The sequence below is a fragment of the Eptatretus burgeri genome, chromosome 3 (assembly GCF_056783735.1).
Source record: "Eptatretus burgeri isolate ZD-2024b chromosome 3, Ebu_testis_v1, whole genome shotgun sequence".
Lineage (NCBI taxonomy): Eukaryota > Metazoa > Chordata > Myxini > Myxiniformes > Myxinidae > Eptatretus > Eptatretus burgeri.
Window position 1 is genome coordinate 97,771,482 of NC_140963.1, and position 14,463 is coordinate 97,785,944.

At 39.8% G+C, this 14,463-nt stretch overlaps 1 protein-coding gene across 2 annotated transcripts in view; it reads left to right on the forward strand.

Moving 5' to 3' along the window:
• Positions 1-14,463, forward strand: part of LOC147030504 (THAP domain-containing protein 2-like) — a 344,307-nt gene that overhangs the window by 146,283 nt on the left and 183,561 nt on the right. For both annotated transcript variants that reach the window (XM_085874629.1, XM_085874628.1), the window contains one exon: positions 11,206-11,284. In XM_085874629.1, coding sequence (XP_085730755.1) covers positions 11,206-11,284 — 79 coding nt within the window. The remainder of the gene's footprint in view (positions 1-11,205; positions 11,285-14,463) is intronic.

A 14,463-nucleotide genomic window follows, 5' to 3' on the forward strand; every position in this document is an offset into this window, starting at 1 on the left:
TGAGTTGTTCTGAGTTGTTTCCTCAGTTCTGTTCTGAGTTGTTTCCTTGAAACTTGTCTTATTGCTATTACATTGCAGATTAAATTAAATAGTTTTTTGAAATCGTATTTTACAAATTTCGAAAAAAAAATCAGTGTAACATTTTCACTACAGAAATATTACATCGATATGTATAATACATAAAAAAACTAGAGGGGGAGCACTCGGGAGAGTGCAAAACCTCCGCCGCCAATACTGCTGGGTCACTCAAGTGAACTTATTCTTAAAATATCTTATTCATTAAATATCTTATTCATTAAATATGATGTCAACAGTGCTGACAGAGTTATAGTTCTTTTCTCCAACATTTTGGGGGGGGGGGGGTGGAAATCACTTAAAACATGTAGAAATGCAAAAAAAAGAAATCGAAATTTTGTTGAAAAAAGTTGCAAAAAATTTTTTTTCTCTAACAATTTTTTTTGGGGGGGGAGGTTGGAAATCACTTAAAATATGTAGAAATGCAAAAAAAATTTTTTTCCTCTAAATTTTTTTTGGGGGGGTTGGAAATCACTTAAAACATGTATAAATGCAAAAAAAAGTTTTTTTCTCTAACAATTTTTTTGGGGGGAGGTAACAAATTTTTTGGGGGGGGTTGGAAATCACTTAAAACATGTAGAAATTCAAAAAAAAATTCTCTTCGTTTTTTTTGGGGGGGGCTGGGGGTTGGAAATCAAAACATGTAGAAATGCAAAAAAAAAAAAAATTTCTCAATTTTTTTTTGGGGGGGGGGAGGACCAAGTCCAAAATTTAATGGCATGATCCTTGGACCATACCTCACCCCCCCCCCACCAAGTTTCGTCGAAATCCGTCAAGGAGTTTTTCCGTAATACTGTTCACAAACAAACAAACATAAACCAATGTCACCTGCAGGGTGACCCGTATCTTGCCAAAAGGTGACCACGTGTGACTTCTTTAAGGTCACACTGAGGTGAACAGAGCTGCTATCCACCAGGAGCGACTCCTTGAGGAATATCTGCTTACGAGAGATTCCGATGAGAATCGTTCTACAGAGTAACCATGAAAAATATGCGTTTGCCTCATAACGTCACCAAATGACGTCATAATGTCTCAAGCTTGACATATCTAGAAAGCACTCATCGAGGTGTTCAATTTGAGGTACGACACGATATGGTTCCTAAAACTTGAAAATTTGACCTTGGGGTCAAATATGTTTGACCTCAGGTGCTAACCATGAAGGTCAAGGCCAACCGCCACCAAAAATTCATCAGCTGAGCGCCAGACCATGAACTATATTCCCATGAAGATTGAAGACTATCCGATCAAAATTACTCAAAAAATAAGGGTTTCGTCGACTCCCCTGATTTGCGACAGTGACCTTGACCTTTGACCTTGACCTTCAAAATTTTATGCACTGAAAGGGACCTCTATAGGCCTCTGATATGCGAAGTTACAAAATTTTCCAATGATAACTGTGCTCTGCAGAATTTTTTATACGTGATTACAGACAAAAAAACAAAAAAAACAAAAAAAACATACAAGTTGACTAACATATCTTGCAAAAACTTCGTTTTGGCAAGATAACAAACAAACAAACAGAAAGGGGTGAAACAGTAACCTCCATCCATCTTCGAAGATGGCGGAGGTTAACTAGCACTTGGAAATATCCACAGCAGTGTGGCATTACACTGGATGTTTGTCATGGAAAAAATATAATGTATCTGTAAGGAAACTTATGAACGAAGATTTTCTACAAACTTAGCATTTAGACAAGAGCTTCACTTGAAATTAACTTGTGGCAGCAGTCAGGTTAAAAAAGTGACGCTGGTTGCTGAACAAAACAAGCAATAACGATAATACAATAATAGTGAAATGAAAGAAAACAGGCTTACCTTTGTCCTCACGATAATGCAGTTCTTGTCAGCTTTTGTCGAGATTGTCACTAACAAACCCGGCGACATAATATGAGTAAGCGTCCATACTCGTGAGGGCTTTCAGGCTGGCTTGAGTGTAAGGACTTCATGTTTCAACAAGGTAAACATAGATGTCAGGGAAAACGATTTGAGGCCAAAATTTCCTTTCTGTTCTCCATTTATCCGTTGAAATAATATAAGGATCTTCATTAAGACCACACAGCTTCAGTTTTTCGCAGTACCTCTTCTTATAAAAATCATCTAATCCATGGAAATAGCCCAGAAGTTCACATGACACGTGCGTGGTAGTCATGATTTTTTTGCCACTCAATATGGCGGAGCCTTACCTTCTGCTGTGACGTCACTCACTTAGTGCATAGGGTCAATACATTCTCGAGCCTTGTATGGGAGCTAACACATGACGCTCAACAAGGGGGCAGGAGGATGACAGGAGACAAGATGGGGTGGGGGAGGGAAGGACAATACAGTGGGGAACAGACATTTTATTGAAATGCATATTTATATTTTGTTGTACTAATCGAATGTTTGTTAATAATATTTATGTCCCGAACATGTGCCCCATTGAAAGCCATGAAAGCCTATTATACACCTCAATATGGAGTTCGTGCAAGTCGCAAACTCCCCTTACAGATGGGGGAAAGTTAAATCGCCACAACCTCCATGGTGTCCCCCTGTCCATTTTGTCCCACTGTCAAGTAAGATTTTATGTTTATGCTGCCAATACCTTTCCAGGGAGACCATTCCATGCTTTAATTAACGTCTGAATTAAATATCCTTGGCTTACTACCATCTTAACTCTCCTCTTCTTTACTCTCGAGTTATGTCCCCTGGTCCTATCACTATCTATTCTGCTGAATAATTCTTCTGCACTTATTTTGTGGATACCCTTCATTATCTTAAATATCTCTACGCTCACTACCCTTTCACCAATGCGTGCCTTCCCGACCCCTTCACCACTGCCTGTACTCACTACCCCCTCAGTACTGCTTGCACTCGCTACCCCCTCATAAAGTATTCAAAAGTTAAACAAACGGAGAGGGAGCACCAAAGACACCCCTTGCTTGGGGTGTCATTTGATCTCTGGTTGGCACTAGCAATGCCCTCTCCTCTGGTGAAGGTAATGAACTTTTAATCACAAATATAAATGACAAAACTAAACATATATGATCAGAATTGCCAAATAAACTAAGATAAATCTCAAATTTTGCTTTTGCAACACAATGAAGCTTTGTTTACAAAAAAAAACATGTGCAATGAACATTTACTGTTGTTGTCAAGCTTGAAGGCAATTATCTTGATTCTATCCAGACATTTCATAAATATCAAGAAGCAGACTCGGTGACGTAATGGTTAACGTGTCCACTCCGATTTTCTTAGGGGTTGTTGGTTCGATCTCCAGTCAAGTCATACCAAAGACTTTTGAAATGGTACATGCTGCTTCCATGCTTGACGTTCAGCATTTACAAGGATAACAGCATGGATAATCCCCATAGTAAGGCATCTCTGGTAAGGAGGTAATTCCTCCTGAGGAAATGCCCCTCTGAGTGCCGTGAGAATGGCGGTTGCACCATTGTTGTGGTGTCGCTGGTACTCAGAGTATTCTAGGAATTAATGGCACATTCTCCAAACTCAGTGGCTGTGTTTGTCTTGTCTAACAGTCTTTTGTTGTGTCTCATACATTCGTCTGTATGTCCATGTGTGTGAGGCAGAAATGAACCATCATGAATAATGATTAGGTGGAGATGAATCACCAAATTACTGGCAGAAACATAATGCTAATTAGCTGAGGGCTAGTTGGGGGAGGGGGAGTGGTTTTCTTGATGACTCAACTGACTGTGGTAGAGTCGTCACATACTTAAGCCATCATAGTCCAAATATATATCTATTTCAAATACATAATGTACTCAAAATATATATCTACTGTGTGACAACTCTACCACAGTCAGTTGAGTCATCATGAAAACCACTCCCCCTCACCCAACTAGCCCTCAGCTAATTCGCATTATGTTTCTGCTGGTACTTTGGTGATTCATTTCCGCCTCCTCATTATTCATGATGCTCCATGGATCCACCAATCAGGTAATCCCGTGCTTTCTTTCTCTCAACCAATCATTGTTGAGGACATTATGTTGTAACTTTATAAACGAGAGTTTGGTGTTTCTTCTTCATCTGCTTATGGTTTTATCCTGAGGAGTGAAAGTCGAAAATCTTTGATAATGTGTTTTATTGAAATGCATCCAGCAAAACTCATAAAACAATGGGGGCTATGACACTTTATGTCCTTTTTACTCGTTTTTGGAGGTATTAGGATAAATCAAATATGGCTTGCAAGCCATGTGACCTATGATGTCATCGGTGGAGAACTTTTTGTTCCTCATGGATAGGCGATCATACCTGTAAAGTTTCACTTCAATCTGTTCAGCCATTTTGGAGAAGAGTTTTGAATGTTTTTATGTTAAAAACAATATGGCTGCCAAACCATCTTACCAATGGTGTCATCAATTTCCTCCCCCCCCCCCCACCCCATACAATTTAGCCTGAGATGACCCTCAACAATTTATGACCCTCAACAATTTTCATACCGATCAGATAAAGCCTTCGACATATGCAATTAAGACGTCATAAGGAAGCCACCTTTGACATCATCAAAGAAGCACACTTGTTTCCCATGGGGAGTTCTTCACATGTGCCAATTTTCAATTTGTACCCCATTGAGCAGTTTCAGAGCTACAGAGGTCCAAAGTTTTCCCTTTTTTCCAACATGGCTGCCACACCACGTAACCTATGACGTCATTGTTTTGATTTCAACATTTTACATGAGTAGTCACACCAATTTTGGAAATTTTGTGTTAATCGGATAAGCGGCTACAGAGAAAATCAGCATGGACGGACAGACAACCTGAAAACGTACTACTTCCAGTGACATCATCAGCGGAGGCATAAATAAATAAAAAAGATGCAAATAGTGCCCAGATTCACTGCATTACTTGGGGGCACGTTGAAATTATTGACATTTACCCTTAAAGAAGGCCTACGTTCGAGTTGTTTTTTTTCTTTGGTGTTGGCTTCTTGCAAATTCACCTGACTAAAATGAATGCTAAAAAATGTGGAACTTCGTGATTTGTGATTTTATGGGGGGTTGGTTCACCCCCCCCCCTCCTTCCCCCCCACACACATCTGGGTATGAGCCCAAGTACTGTGTTTTAAATAAAAATATATCTTTATAATTTATTTCAGAAAATATCACACTTTGCAATTGTTTTTTAGTTATGCAATTCAATGTCTTAAACCATAGATAAGTGGATTCTGAATGCAAGTCGGGGCCCAGACTTCCTGGGAAAAAAGTATCCACTCTCACGCTAAAACATACAGTAAGTAGTTCCTCGATCATAGACTGACAGACAGACGAGTGAACAAATTGTGTAACCCTGGTTTGTGCTACACACGTGTGGTAATAATTCTTAAAAATGAAGGAGGTGTGTAGGAGACATACAGCTGGGGCAAAGAGAAAGTGCAGAAAATATTTATCCTTTTGCATTCCTCCTAATATATGTCAAGTGGCCTCGAGTGAGGGACATTAGATATTTTGTCCCGATAGGAGAAATATCCACTTATACTTACATTGAAACTAGGAAAAGTATCCGTCATGGAAAAATTCAAGTTAATCTGTCAATTTAAATTATTTAATAGGCTAAAAAAGTTAATTGTGTTACACTGTCCATTTTACTCAGAACCAAAGCTCTCAGCTACTTATACCATCCACAGTGAAATGGTCATGCAACATCGGGCTGCGAAGGTTCAATTTGTCTAAAAAGAGGGAAAACCATCCTGTTTGCAAAATAAAATTTGGCATTACTATTATTCATGCCTGTTCTCCCGTCATTTCAAAAGTGAACGTTGAGTTTTTCAAACAAAGCGTGGGAAGCAGATGCCGTAAATGGGAGACAGACACCATGGTTCACAATATATAATAGATGACTTCCCTTTCTAGGAACTTTGACACAAGAAGCGACCATTCAGCTAATCAAGCCTGCATAATGATTGACAATCTATGACAGTTGTTTGTATACAGAGTCAACACTCATGGAAGAGCGAGAACACGAATCAGATCAGGACATTTTAAAGGCTGTAGAAAAAAAGCTTTTTTTGGAGGTTAACCGCCATTGACACATTGTATTTTACACCATTTTATTGAGCACGTTAAATTAGTTATCCGTGCCTGCTGTATATGTCCTTTATGACATCACTAAAAACAGTAAGTTTCCTGTTTAGAATGATTTTCTATTATGTTTTACTGCCAGACTAAAATAATCATCCTACTCCTCTCTGCCCATGTGTGATCGGGATGAGATTCCGTACATTTAGCCAATTTCAGAGCCAAAGTACTGCTAAACTCCAGGTTCATGTTCTGATTGGTGTTCTACAGTGTTTAAAAAGTAAAATTAAATTTAAATGAAGTAGTTCCTCCACCATAGACTGACGTCTGTAGACAGACAAGCAGACCAAGTGAACCAATTGCTTAACCCTGCTTTTCACTTCGTGCGCACGGGGTAATAAACAGAGATAGAACAAAGCAAAATTGGAAAGATAGAACAATTGGATAGATAAATAGGGATATAACAAAGTGAAAGAGGAAAGAAAATGCTTTACTTGAAAAAAAAACAAAAATAAAAGTTATTATAGTACACATAAAGAGTTAATTCAACAGTTTAAAATGTGCAGTCATACGATGATGTAGCATGCCTCTTTAAATGGTAACTAAAAGTGTCTTGCTGTGTTAAAACAAGCAAACAAGCACATGATCGATTACCTTTTCAAATGGCTGCTATTTATTTTACTGGGCCAGGATATTTCCTCTGCTGGGCAGCAGGCTGATGGGGATGGGGTGGGACGAGGGACGGGAGGGATTGGGGAAAAGAGCATCTATTGATTATCAATTCCCGAAGGGGGAAAAGGCAGTGGGGATTAAACCTGCTCTTTTCAGGGATCAATCCAGAAACTTGTAAGGCACTTAATTTCCAAATATTACTGGGTTGTTATGCACACACAATAGGTAACTTTCACAGCTCTGCTTGAATGCATGTCAATGGCATTACCGAAAATGGGTCCAATTGCTTTATAATGTGTTAATGTTTATTTTTAAGCACAAAATGGCCAACGACCATTGGTTTTGAGACGTGGTTTCAAATGAATAACCGATGTAATTAAAATTCAATAAGCAATTCCGATTTCCACTTCCAAACGATATTTACAGTGAATACGAAAGTATGGCAAATTGGCATCCATAAATCATAAAACAGATAAATAAATGACCTGGGTGACATGCCGATATCCATCACAATGGCAAGGCTTTGTGAAATAATGCAGAGATTAATTAATAAATAAGAACCTATGTCAAATTTCACCTGGACTTTTGTTAAAAGGCAGAGTAATGTATGTAGACAATAAATTTGAGGGAATTTGTCTTTATAGAGTCAGTAATGCATAACACACACTCACCTCTAAGCTGTCCCAGCTATAAACTACCATTGTTGTGTTTCATAGGCAGGGAGATTCATCAGTGTGTGTGCCGTCCCTCAGATGGATGTTATACTGGTGTCCTGTCTGCCGGCAGTAGCTGGCACCGTGGCCAAATTCCAAATTCCTGCCACAACTACTGCTGGGAAGGCAACGGTAAACCACCCAGTATGACCCTTGCCAAGAAAATGAATCAGCAGCATCGACGCTCTGTAACAGAAAATGGTGCATCAGAATAACAATGAATAACCATAATAATGTGCTTCCTGTGTTCACGCGTATGCTGAACATCAAGATGGCAGCAAGTGAGATAACAAAGAGAGTGGAACAGCAAATAATTATGAAATTTATGGAAAACATCCAGCCTCTTTACATCTCCATACAATTTGTTGTATCGTCTCGTGTCAATTGCCTGCCAATGGCATATATGCATTGAAAATAACTTTAGGGGCAAGTGGTTGTTTTGTTTTTTTTTCTTTTTGAAGATGCTGCTCTTGGGACAGAGGAGGAGCAATCAAAGATTTCAGACCCTCACCAGCACTTGTTTTGTGTGGTGTATTTTGTGTGGCAAATAAATTGAAAGATGTACTAAATTAAAGGTCGTTGATGGCAAATAAAAGGTCAAAATGGTCTAGTTGTAAATGTGTGGAGGTCAAAGATCTGAAAAGTTATTTCAGGTCAAATGGTCGAAAGGACAAAAAGTCTGAAAAGGTCAAAATGGACTAAAGTGTCGAAAGGGTCTTAAAGGTCGAAGGGGTGTAAATGGTGTAATTTAAGGTCTAAAGGGTCAGAATTTTCTGAAGGGGACAAAAGGGTCAAAAGGTTAAAGGGATATACAGGGTATTAAAAGGTTTGAAAGGTGTGAAGGTCTAACGGGCAGAAAAGGAGTCTTCGGCTCTTAGAGGATCTAAAGGGTCTTAGACGTCTAAGGGTTTGAAAGGGTGTATCGGGATCTATAGTGTCTTAAATGGCTCTCAAGGGACTAAGGGGTCTTGAAGGATGTTAGGGGGCAAAAGGGTCTTAAAAGGTCTTAGCCATCTAAAGGATCTTAATGGTCTAAATGCTCTTAGGGATCTATATGGTCTTAGAGGATCTTCAGGATATAAAGGGTCTAAAGCATTTTAGGAGTCAATAGGGTCTCAGGGATGTAAAGGGTCTTAGGGGTCTTAAGGGTCTAAAAGGTTTTATGGGTCTGAAGTGTCTTCAGGGTCTTAAATGGTGTGAGGGATCTAAAGGGTTTTATGGGTCTGAAGTGTCTTCAGGGTCTTAAATGGTGTGAGGGATCTAAAGGGTTTTAGAGGTCTAAAAGTGTCTAAAAGGTTTTAGGGGTATTATGGGTCGAAAGGGACTTGAGAGTCTTAAATGGTGTTAGGGATATAAAGGGTTTTACGGCTCTTAAAGGGTCTTAAGTGACCTTAAGAGTTTTAGGGATCTTAGGGTCTTGGTGGGTGTTTGTGGTCCATAGGGTCTTAATGGGTTTCAGGGTTGTAAAGTTCTCGAGTGTCTTAGGGACCTTAAAGTGTCTTCGGGTTCTAAAGGTTCTAATGTAATGAATACAAATACTCACGTTCTGTGCAGACAAACGGACAGAATGAAAAATCACTCGTAGAGTGACACTTGGTGAAACGGAACGGCACTCGGTATTTGTATCCCACTGATTGGTCGGATATGATTCCGGACCTGAACCAAAATCGAATCAATTTGTCCTTGTCGCACACCCAACAAGTCCACCAAGTTACGTCTGAATCCATCCACAACTTTTTGAAATATCATGCAATATATATTTTTAGCCCCATCTCTTAATGGTGAATAATCAGTTAAAATTGTAATAATTTTTGTATCCAGATCTGGATTTGGATCTTCACCAAAATAGAACCAATTCTTCCTCATGATCTTCCCAACCTATCTACCAAGTTTCGTCCGAATCCGTCCATAACTTTTTGAGATATCATGCTGTATATCGTTTTTGGCCCCACCTCTCAATGGTGAAGAATCACTTAAAAAATTCTAGTATCAGGATCTGGATTCGGATCTTCACCAAAATTAAGTGTTGCTGTCCATGGCCAATCACCGACATACACAAAAAATTCAGAACAATTGATTCAAGACTGTGGCCAAAAATCGTGTGACAAACAGGCGGACAGACAAATGCTACAGACCAACATATTTGGCGAAAAAAAGTTTTTCGCCAAGTAAGGAACAGACCCAAATGCAATACCCTCTCCTCTGGCAATGGTAATAAAGGTATAGTCTATGTAAACGGCCTAAATAATCAAGCAAGAAAGTCGAACATACCATTTTTAAACTCTTGGTATGACTCAGCCTGGGTTCAAACCCAATTCAAACCACCAACCTCCCACACTCAGAGAAGTTGCTCTCACCATGATGCCACCAGATCTGGATAATGTATTATTTTTGCACTTATAACTATTAATATTATTATATTAATACGCTAAGCCATATTTTGTGGACGCATCTCCTCCGAAACTGCCGGACGGATTGTCGCCACCTTCGGCATGCGGGTACTCTGTGGTCTAATGAACAGCATGGGCTATGTGAGATCGTGCCAGACAGAGAGGTTTGAGAATTTTTGGCGATTTTCGAATTTTTACATTCGTTCGCATGCCGACGTGTGACGTCACCGCTGAGAGGCGTAATGACGTCATGACATCATCGGTCATTTGCTGATGTCATTACATCTGTCGTTGACAGACCGTCAACGCTGAGAGGTGTAATGCCACTCCGAGAAAACGGCGTCTGCAATGTAAAACCCTCCTCTGCACATGCTGACTACCTCAGAAGGTGAATTTGACACAAAAAATGTAACAAGAAACATTGTATATAAAGAAATTCGATAAATCACTTTATGAACACTGGATATATTGACATCCTAAGGATCCCTCACTTTCGAAACTTCGCGCAGAGCGCGGATTTGGCTCGTAAGTATCATTAATGTAAGAAGCACCCTTGTACTTGTAAAAATCGGGGAAATATCACCGGATGCTCACCAGCTAGTGACTGGATAAGATAAACAGGGAACCACTGGAAGGCATGGATGACCCACAAATATGTAATGGAGAATAAAGTAAATCCCTATGGTTTTTTATCCCCCGCCACGTGGCGGAAGGGGGATATTGTTGTCACCCGGGTCGTCCGGCTGTCCCTCTGTCCGTCAACATTTATAGCTGTGAGTGCGATAACTCATAAACTGTTCGCCATATCGATTTGAAATTTAAGTCACACATGTACCACCTGAAAAGGAAGAACCCGATTGATTTTGGGCTTGGCCAGATCCAAGATGACCGACTGGGGCGGCCATCTTAAAAAAAAATGTTTTTTGTAATAAATGGAAAACCGCTTATCTGATTTCAATTATTTTTGGTTACTACGTTCCTCACCCCTGGGGAACTTTTTTGAGATGATGACCAAATGGTGTCTTGTTTCCAAGTCACCTCCCCCATGATCTGGAATATGTATGACCTTTTTCTTTCAATGGTGGGGGATTCCCCATCTCTGATGGTATATTTTTTTAATGCCGTCAACAACCTTTGGTACATCATGGCTGATGAAGGTTGTGGACAAGTTTCATGTGAATTGCATGTGTAGTGTCTGAGAAGAAAGCAAATACCTATTCGGGGGGAAACTCCCCTGTAGATCCCCTTCGAGCCCAATTTTTTTATGTCATGAACAAACATTTGGTACATGCACAGTGATGAAGATTGTACTAAAGTTTCATCAAAATCTTATGTGGTTTCAGAGAAGAAGTTGCAAGTATTTGTGGACAGAAGGACGGACAGACAGACGACGCGCCATCCCACAAGCTTCCTACCTTCCAGGTGAGATAAAAAATTTAAGTACGAGCTAAATTATAATCCACAAGCCTTCCTCTTTTAAATTTATATTTGCACATTACTACTGTACAGTGAACACAAAAATCATAAAATATGAAGTGAAAAAAACAACCAAATGACACACTTTTGACATCCCCAAAGTTTCTAGAATAACCTCTGATGAGGCACACAAATGAGGCCAGAATTTATTTTCAAAATTCCTCCATATCGTTAGTTTTGGGAGAGTGTTACAACCACTTTTGATGTGATAAAGGAAAAGAAACTTGCAAGGTTAAAAAGATAAAAACAATGACAGATATATGTGTGTTCCATATCAATAAAATTATAATACGATGATGAATCCAGTGGCAAAACATGACCCTTATGGTGTAATTGGAAAGCAGAGATTACAATGAAAATAAGTTAATGTGTCCACAAAAGTCTTCCAATGGATTTCATCAAATGAAATCTGATAAGGGAATGTTAAGAGTATGACAGATTCTATGATAAGAGTACCGTCGACACTTTGCTTTCATGAAGATGACTATTCCCTTGTAAATTCTCACACCCTGCTCATGATAATGTAAATTATAAAACTAAAAAGGAAACGTTATCTTTGGAACCATATATTTAATATGGTGGATTTAAATAATTCTCCCATTATTCTGTCTTTTTCTCAGTTTGAATTTTCTCAATTCATCTCAAACACTCTGAACCCCCTACCCATCCTTGTTCACACCAAATGATTTATTTTGAAAATAATTGGTTGAAGGGAAGTTTGGGATTTGGGACTGAAAAGAGATCAGCAAAGCAAACTTAAGCAAAGTGCAGATGCTAAAATGGGTACGGGCAAGCAAAATAGATATTGTAAATAAAATGATATGGGATAATTCAGGAAACAGGGAGAGGATGTGAGTGGGAAAGAGGGGAAGGGTGAGGAGCAGAAATAAAAATTAAGAAGTTGCAAATTCTTAGTAAACCACAATTCAGATGAGAATCATAAAATATCAATTTGAAAAAACAATCAGGAATACTTCAATGGAAAGAACATTGCTGCAACAGGAAGAGAGAACATGTCTGTAATCAACATCTTGTATCGGTGGGGGGGGGGGGGGATGAAGGAAATTGTGCTCGGAGCAAGGCCAGTTATTAACTGGCAGAACATAGAACGGACACCAACCTGTAAGCAATGACAAAGGAGCAGGTCCTGAACTGTTGCATTGTCTTAGCTCGTCCACTTATCATAGCAAGGGTTTTTTGATTCCACTGTGTCCAAGAGTTCAAGATGAGATGCTGGTGGTCCAGTCCTCGGTGATATGGCACGCTCATTTACAGCAAAAACAAATGCTGTCCATGCGTTGTGTAGGTTGCCCTTCATATGTGAATAAAGCCAATCAAATCAAGCAGGCAAGCTACCTGGTCAATTTGTTTGTAGTGCAGAAGCAGCTGCTCAAATAGCAACCACACTCTGACATAGCAAGCAGTGAAACCTGGTGTGAAGGAACTTCCAAGAAGACCAGATGACTTGCTACCCACAGCCCTGACAGGAATTTGGAATTTAACCAGGATGCCAACATGATAATTCACCAACTGTTCATGAAGGATAAAATTGACTCTTTAACATCCACTAATCAATACTAGCAGACAGGACACAGTAGAATGTCCATCTGAGGGACAGCGCGTGCGCACGCACACACGCATGCACGCACACACACACACACACACACGCACACACACACACACACACACACACACACACACACACACACACACACACACACACTGATGTATCACATTACATGTGAAGCACCAAGATGACACATTGTAGCTGAGCTGAGATTCAAACCCCACCTAAAAGGCTCACAAGGCTGTGTGGATAACACCAGGCCATCCTGCCAGCCCTCGTTTTCATGCATTTCACAGTTATTGGAGGTTGAGGAAAGATGGCACAGAATACCCAAGCAAGGCCTATTCTTCTTGCCCATCTTTGAAATACGTTTATCCCAGTGCTTAGAAGGTTATAACTGAGGGTCAGATTGAGTTTGAGGGAATCAGCTTTCAATTGAATAAAGTTATTGGAGGGTGAGATGAACGATTCTTTCTTGGAGACATTGTTGAAATTTATATTGTAGGCATGTGACAAGTTGTAGTTCTTGCACAGGTCAGTAAAGAGAGAGGCAGCTGCATTCTTTCTGTCTCCAGGGTGAGTGAGTATTTCGTAAGGTTGTCATTAACAAAGTGACATGGGTGGGGGGGGGGGGTTGAGTGATTAATACACGTTATTGCTATTGAATAGAAAACCGATCAGGCCCAAAACCCTTCATTGAGAGACACCAGTTTTCAGAGAGAGTATCAAAAAAGCACGTGATCCAATAGAAGAAGTTGTTTGCTAGTGGAAATTGTTAGCTAGCTAAGAGGGCAACTGCCCAAGAATGCCATTGTCAGAAAGTTTAATAAAGCAGGGCAGGATTCCAGAGCAAAAATGTATGAAAATCTAAGATATCTCTAAGAATATCATTTTTATTTTGTGTTTGAGGTTCAGAGTATCCATCCATTGTTACAACAACAGAAGGAGCATGTCAACTGTTGAATAATAAGTGATGGACACAAAAACTGGAAGGTTAGACAAAATATAGGCCTTAAGATCTGTTATTTTGACTCCAACACTTTGCACACTATTGTAAGAATGCTGACAAAATGATAGTCAAGTGCAATTGTCTTGGCACCATATTTCTTAACTGGGGTTATGTTGGTTGCCGTTCCAAGTAAAGGGAAAGAACCTATGAGGAAGGACTAGCTGAAAAGAAAAGACAGCAGAAAAGAGAATTCTTCTAAGCATAATTAAAAGCAGATTTATTCCCTCTACACCAGTTAGGGAGGTTTGTTGGTAAGCAAATACCTTCACGATCTTAGATGGTAGGAAGCTCGCACATCGTGAGGTCTTTCAAGAGGAGAAGATTGGGAACCAGAAGAGATGGGACTGGAACACAGGCTTCAGAGGCAAAAATGGCATTAAATTGCTTTGCCTTGTTGTGAGCAGTGTCAACAATGGTTCCTCCTTCAGAGAGGGACATAACAGAGAAGGGCCTTACCCCAAAGACAGACAACTGACTAATGCCAGATTTATAACAATGGAGACATACCCATCAGCTTTGATTGCAGGAAGGTCTGGTGCCGAGCTCTGG